Source organism: Egretta garzetta, unplaced genomic scaffold (genome assembly GCF_000687185.1).
Source record: "Egretta garzetta isolate BGI_Z169 unplaced genomic scaffold, ASM68718v1 scaffold38, whole genome shotgun sequence".
NCBI lineage: Eukaryota > Metazoa > Chordata > Aves > Pelecaniformes > Ardeidae > Egretta > Egretta garzetta.
This window is the reverse complement of record NW_009260667.1, coordinates 563,538-571,326: the sequence shown is the minus strand read 5'-3', so window position 1 is coordinate 571,326 and position 7,789 is coordinate 563,538. Positions and strand designations below refer to the sequence as shown.

The 7,789-nt window shown below is 46.1% G+C and overlaps 1 protein-coding gene across 1 annotated transcript in view; it reads left to right on the top strand.

Moving 5' to 3' along the window:
• Positions 1–847, top strand: part of ANO4 (anoctamin 4) — a 117,221-nt gene extending 116,374 nt beyond the window's left edge. Inside the window, exon 27 of the mRNA XM_035900993.1 lies at positions 656–847. Within this exon, the coding sequence (XP_035756886.1) occupies positions 656–847 (192 nt within the window). The remainder of the gene's footprint in view (positions 1–655) is intronic.
• Positions 848–7,789: the final 6,942 nt, after the last annotated feature.

Genomic DNA, 7,789 nt, shown 5'->3' with positions numbered 1-7,789 from the left:
CCAGAGAGGTAGTGGAGGCCCCATCCCTGGAAACATTCAAGGCCAGGTTGGACGGGGCTCTGAGCAACCTGATCTAGCTAGCGGTGTCCCTGCTCCTGCAGGGGGGTTGGACTAGATGACCTCTAGGGGTCCCTTCCAACCCCAAACATCCTATGATTCTATGCCTAAAACATGATGTTTAGTAAATGGGAACATGTCTTTGGATGAGAGACACAGTATAAGAAAAATGCTTTGTTTTGCATAGGCAATTCATTGGTTCTGCTACTGATGCAAGGGTTTATGGCAACAGGAAAGTATTATATCGTTTGATCCTGCTCTTCCTGCAGAGCAATCCACAAATACCAGGCCCTGCCCAAACAACCTTACAGCAAATCATGACCTCTAGGGTTTGAACACACAAGTTATGCAACAGTTTTGAGGCTTTATTTGAAGCCAGCTGCTCATAACCTTTGCTGCAATCCATACTCCACTGACTTTGGCTGGAGTTTTTGTGGGGAAAAAAACTTCATGGTTTGGTTTCTTCAAATTTAATAATGGATTTAGTTCTAACACAGCATCTTTTTGTGAATTGGAAGGAGAGGGATTTCAGAAGTTATGGAAAGTACTTGTTTTCTTCCCGAGTTTTTAAATTTTTGTCCCTTTTTTGTTTTCACAGCACCTTGTCTTCTGCATAAAGCACCTGATTTCCTACTTAATCCCAGATCTCCCAAAAGATCTGAGAGATCGGATGAGGAGAGAAAAGTACCTGATTCAGGAAATGATGTATGAAGCTGAACTGGAACGTCTGCAGAAAGAGAGGAAGGAAAGGAAGAAGAACGGAAAATCTTATCACAATGAGTGGCCATGATGGGGTGAGGAAGAAACTGCTTAAAAGAAGATAGGAATTCTGTTTATAAAAAAGTCCTGGTTTTCTACAGTGGAGAGTGCACTGAAAGGAATAGTCAGCCAGTGCTGTGTGCACTTAGCACATGTGCGCCCGTGTTCAATAGGGTGCATATTGCCATAAGCCTTTTGAAATTAGAGGTCTTGCAAGGCTTAGCCTTCTCCAGAGCTAATGTCAGCATGAGCAGATCAATGCTTAAGCCTCTGCACTTTTCCCAGGAAGCTCCCCAGGCCCTGATTTGATTTAAGGCCCTGAACTTGAAAGCAGTCATATATCTTACAGTGCTTTACAGAACTCAGTGATCTTATGGCTCGTTCTCATGACCAAGTTCTCCTTCATAACCAGTGACTGTGCGTTGGCAACATGGCAGTACTTGTCCATGTGTGTGGCTACCACCAGCAGCACATGCATGGCAACGTTGCCCTCTTCCACCGTGGACTAAGCTGTGTTAGCTTGCATTTAGCACGAGTTAAGGTCATATATGGGGACCATTTCCATTGCTCCAACAATACTGAAGTATTTTTTAGGAGGAGATCCTTGATTGTGAGTCTACTCAACTGGTCTAACAATGCTGAAAAATTTAGGTGTGCAGAAGTGCTGACAGATAGACGAGCATCTAAATGTACCTGACTGTAGGGTCATTTATTTGGAAATGGTACTGTGAAAAGTTGGTAATATGTTTTAAAGATTTGAGCAGTGCCTTTTCAGCTTAGGATTGTCTGGTGTCTGAAGGAAACAAATCAGGCTAGAGCATCTCGCCCAGAACTGCCCCTGTATTTGTATTGCAAGGTGGCATTGAGGCCTTGCCAGGAATTAGGGTGTATGATACACGTAACAGAAGACAGACTGCCTCTTAAAAACTATCTGGATAAGTAAAACAAACAAAAAAAACCCAATAGATGAACAAGGTCAGCAGAGCAAAAGAACAGAGTCATCCAGAATCTCTACACTTGTAACATTTTCCTTATTCACCCTTGCGTTATCTAGGATGAGACGGAGGGGAAAAATAAAACAAGAGACTGTAGCATGAAATAGCTTGAAATCCTTCGTGCAGAGCAATTCTACACAGGCTTCAGAATTAGATTGGGGTGAAATGGGCCACTGTCTGTATCCTTTTGCAAATTCTTCAGCATTAAGAAATTAAAAATTTCCCAGATCGTTAACCCAAAATAGTGGAGTTGTAGGTCTGAAGACTGCAGGAGTGTTGGGTGGAGCAACATGAACCGAAATGCTGAGTGTTGTGAAAGCTCTGCCACCCCTTGCTTCAAAGTGATAACGCTGCAATTCTTGCAGAACATGAAGTGGCGTAATCAGCTATAACACGAAGAAGGAAGTTCAAAAGCCAAGACTGTAAGAAGCCAGGTGGAAGCAAGCCTGTGTCCTGGTGAGGATACAGCAGGATACAAAACACTGCAGCTGATCCGTCTGCTTAGCCCTTTTCCAAGTAACTGGAGCTCCACAAAAATTATAATTTTCTCAGAAATCTTAAGGAACTGAGACCTTGTTAGTTTGAAGATATTTAAGAGGGAGGAAAATTCAGCAAGTTGTTTCTACAAGTTTTCCTGGAAATCATTCTATAGAAAGGCTAGAATGTGCCCTTCTGGACAGACCACACAATGCAAGACCCTACGGATGGATGCCTCAGGCTCCACAAGACATCAGGACCGCTTGCACCAAGTTCCCATATTGCTAAATTAGATCTATTAACTTCCCTCCACTGCAAGGGAGAACTGTGCTATTTCCATGCAGGGGCAGGGGGGGAGGTTTTAAGGAAAGGTGATACAGCTTGAGGAAGGAGAGAGGTGGAAGAAAACGTATGCACCCTCATCTCTGTAGCCACTGCCTGCCTACACTTTGCTTCGTTGCAGCAAGGAATCTCCTCTAGCGCGACCCATCACCCTATGTGGAGAGGATAAATGGCACAGCAGCCCTCATTTATCAGCCTGAAGGTGCCATGAGGCAACATAAGCACCGAAGGAATTTGGGGATTAATCTGTTCTCTGTTGACTCGGCGCCAAACTGAGTGGGGAGCACGGCTGGTGGTTGTGGGGTGTATTCCTGCCTGATGAGGAAGTGAACCGGTTCATCTTCGCTTCACCTTATGGCAGCTGCGGGCACATCCCATGCGGGCAGTGGAGAAAGGGGGGTATTTCTGCCTCTGTAAATAGGGGGTGGGGTTAGGCAATGTGATCCTCCGACGCACACATGCCGGACGGGTCGGTATTTACCGCCCACCTCGTGCGGGTGTGCACTGCACTTGCAGTCTGGGGACTCTCGGGCAGGATCGCTGTGCACAATCACATTCAGACCAAATTCACCTGAGCAATTGGTTTAGTTTGCATTCCCTCTGTTTAATATCTAAGCCAATGGATGACAAGAGCTTAGAAACTGTTTGCTAAGTAGTAAAGTGAGATGTGAGTCATGCGTAAAATCAGTGTCACCCATGTGAGTGTGAACCTTTGCAAACACCTGCAGTAAGATACAGCTTTGCCAATGTAGGTCTCAATAACTTCCAAGAACTGAACTGAAATCTGGTAGAATATAAACTGACTTCCACTCCAGAGGAACCACCCCGATATAACATGCCAAAACAAATAAAGCGCAGCAGAAATACAACAGATAATAACTGCTTTTGAGACTGGTTTTCAACTACATCACGATGACTTTTCATGACAGTACCTTGCTAGAAGCTGTGTCCTGTTCTGCTCTAAATGAGCACATGAGCTGGCTGCTTAGCAAGCGTGTGCCGAGCACGACGCTGGAAGGGGCTCTGACCTCCCCGGCAGATCCCGAGCACATTTCTGCCACTTGATGTTGACCAGTCAACACACCGAGGTTTCTGTGCTGCTGGTCTGCTGGGTAGATTTCCCCCGAGTTCTTCAGAGCCATGTAGCAGAACAGTCCCGAAAGATGACCCCTTTTCATTTACTTTATTAATTGGGAAAAATGTAATACAAATAATAGGCTAACAATGGTAAATGGAATTTTACTCGTCTCTAGATAGCGAATTTATGCCATTCCCTTCTTTCTGATCTGATGATGGGTTTTGTTTAAACCTCCAGGTGACCGTCCTGTATGTTGTTTACTTATTCCAGCTCCACAAGAGCACTACCTTCAAGGGAATGAGAAAAAACGCAATCTCAGTGCATGCCACAGACATTTTACATAGCAAGCAGGACAGCACACATCAAAGGATTTACTGTGAAATCATCTTGCAATCAGCATAGGATTGATCTCCATAGACCACTCTTGACAGCAAGCATGTACTTCATGAGCAGTTACACGCCAGTTTTTAAAACCAAGGAAAAAAACTGTATATTGGGACTGTTTTTCAGCCTGTTTGCTACGTTTTTTGCATTCTGTCCCATGCTGGTTTTACAGATCCTGGAATAAAAAAATGTAAATGAACAACCTGGATACTTTGACAAAGGAAAAATCCTAGGTGTAGAACATCATCTGCGCTCAAGCCACCAAATACTACAACAGGAACCATGTTTACAAATCAGTTCTTTTTTATTTCAAATCTTTCTGAGGGGAGTTATATATATATATAGTATATAGAGAGATTGTTTATTTGTAAATAGAAAAATCCTATGGAGAAGAATGTCAAGTTTTCACACTTTAAAAAAAAAATCATCAACATAAAGCCATGTTTAATGCTTGTATAATGTGACGCAATAAACTTTAAAATAAATCATGCATATGAAATATTTGCTGTTTGGCATTCATGAGTTATTTTTCTCTTTACCTTATTTGTTCAGCAAGCAAACAGACCAGCCAGGTAGAAGCAAATTTAAATTCAGACCAAAAAGGGCCCAAACCTGTCACTGCTGTCTCTCTGTGGGTCCTGCCTGTATTCAGGCGGTCAAATATTGTTCCTGTTGTGGTTTTAGTCCTTTTTTTTAATGTTCCTACTTGGTTGGTCTCTTGACCCTGCCAGGTGCTGCATGTAATTTGGACAGTGTGGAGCGCTCCCGCTGCCGTGGAATTAATCGGCTTCAAGCATCCTGCATTTCCTTGCCGGGTGAGCTTTTAGCTGGGAGAGAGGAAGGGTCAGGGCGCAGGAGTGCGATGGAGACACCAGGACTTACGTTGTTGCTTTTACATGGACAAGACCCTGGCTGAGAGTCCAACTAGCAGAGGACAGCGTACGATCCCAGAGAAAATGTTATTCAAAATTAATTAATTGCTTTAATTAGTGAGGCCAATTAAAAAAAGCAGTATACAGAAAAAAGGAAAGCAGAAAGAGTCACTTTGTAGCTCTGCAGCAATCATGGGAGGTTGGTTAGTTAGCAAGAAACAGGGTAGTTGTGGGGGTCATCTGCAAAGCTCGAGGGTGTTTGCCTGTACACCGCTTACAGCACGATATTCTCCCCACTGAAAACTGCTCTTGATGTTGCGATTGTGGACCAAGAGGTACCACCTGGCCCAAACTTTCACCTCATACCAAAATTAAATGACTGCTCAGTGCTCAAATAGCGGCTTCAAGCAATAAGCAAAGTTGGTCGTTTATGTGTTTTCTCTGTTTTGAACAGCTACGTGAACGCAAAGCGCTGAGAAAAAAAAACAAAACAAAACACTGCGGTGCTACATTTTTTAACTATGGTAACAGGGAAAATTAGTCTTCACCCCACGACCACAACAGGGAGAAGTCACAGATCACCCAGGACTGTTCAAGGCAGGACCAATTGCAGCGCAAACAGCGATCCCGGCACGGAGCGGTGCAACGAAGGCCAGGCTGACGCTGCTTCACACAGCGGTGATCAGCCGCCCTCCGGAGGGGCGCGTGCGGGTGCGGGCTCAGCCTGCGCGCTGGGAGGGCTGTAGCCGTACCCGCAGGCACGCGGGTGAAGAAGGGCTTGCGGCAGGCTGCTGTTCTCGCTGTCCACAGCTGACGCTGTGCCATAAAGCACGCCCGTCCACTTCAGCGCTCTGCAGCGGCGTGGAGACACCAGTACTTACCCTGTTTCAGATCTGTGGGCTGAAAGTACCTGGTAAGTACAGATTATTATATTCCAGGGCTCGAGAACTCTTCCGTAGCACAAAATGGAGTGTCTGCTTCTGTGTGGTGAAGGCAAGGCACGAGGCTGAATGAGCTGCGCTTGTCTTCTGAGACTTGAGAAGCACAGCCAGCGCATTCAGTGAGCGGACTGGCTGTGCCAGAATGACGAGGATAGCCCCCGAAGAGAGACCCCTGTCCTGAATCCCAGAAGACTTCATTCAGGATGCTATTGTTTGTCTCAGATCTTAGACATACGGACGCAAGGCATGACTCACGGGATCTATCCTGCTCGCCAGAGGCCTTCCACGCAGTGGCTTTAGGCACTTAACCTGGTCACGGAGCTGAAGCAGCTGAATGGGAGACAAGGGGCTGGCCCTAAACCCTGCGCTGGATCATGCAAACCAGCACTGCGGGGGGCAAAGGGGAAACCTGCCTCCATCACGTAGTGTGGCACGGGGTGAGCCGATGGAGACGTGCCCCCGGTGGCACCCCGTACAGTGTCCGTCTGGCCTGTGCTCCTCTAGTAGAGGTCTGCTCCTTGGAACCCATTTTTTCTTCCTAACATTTTCTGATCCCGTCCGTTCCTCTTGTGAAGTAGATCAAGTGCCTTCTGTCACAGGGGCACGGAATAGATTGATTTAGATGCTAAAGGGCCCCAGTCAAGGTAGATAAACTAGCACTGTGTCACATGCCAAGTTACAGCAGCTCGGCGCCTGGCACAAAGGCAGCATAACTTTTAGAAAGCATTTAAGACACGCAGTCAGTTTTTCATTAGATTCCCAAGCATGACTGCTTCATAAGCTTCACAGTGCAACTTTCCTGCAATGGCTTTTATTTTCCGACTTGATTCTGCTGCTGTAGATGAGTTTTAAACACCCATAGCAAAAAAGTCTGCAGTACAAAACCACCACTGTGCATCAGAGTCTGTCCCTGCTGCGCCAGAAAGCACACAGGAGAAGGAAGCAATGGGGGGGTTCACCCTCCCAAACCACAAGTAGAGCGCATGGTTGGGAGTGGCTGTGCTGTTCAGCTGCTCCTGGCAGCCCAGCCAGAGGGTGAACCATCCCATGCCCTGCAGCCCTGGAGAAGCCTTCGCAAAATGCCAGCCTCTGCAATCCCTTCCCTGCCCTGGGGGGTTGTGCAGTGGCCTCTGCCTGCCTGCCAAAACACACCCCGTGCTCTTGCCCGATCTGGACCAACCTTGACTGTGATTCCCCAGAGTGGCACCAGGCTACATAAGGCTTCAGCGCATGGCCCCACAGATAACAGCAGTGGCAACAGCAGCTGCAGCCCTCCCTCTTGTCCCCTACAGCAAAGAGGGCCCTCTTCTTGCATTAACACCTCTGCTGCATGAGGACCAGCCCTCTAAGGGAAGGACAGGGCAGAAAAGGGGAGACGGGGCATGAAGGGAAGGATATTACTGACTCTTGCCTCTAACCATCACCAAAAAGACTCTTGTAGCTTCCTCCAGAGTACAGAGGAGATGCACATAACCAGGAAACAAGTGGCTTAACAAAAACAAACATATACAACAAAAACAGCAAAATAAATATGCTCTCAGGATCAGTTCTACAAAGGAACCAGGTGGCACTAAATACACCTCCTGCGCTAAAAAAAAAAAAAAAAGACCCACTGTTTCTTGCAATCTGATAAGGTCCCACAGCCCTAACCTCCATATACTTTCAATGCCTTAAAAGAAAAAAGGAAAAAATAAACCAGAAAAACAGCTATGTCTGGGGGAACAGTGCTCTTATCAAATAAAAAATTTACTCTGAGTGTGAACTGAGATTGAAAAGATATTTTCCAGGAGGCTCAAGAATATCAGGCAAATATTTCACATAGAAACATTGCCTTAAGCCCTGTCACCAAGATCCAGAGTGAGAGAGAGAGTGAGGAAGTGCAAG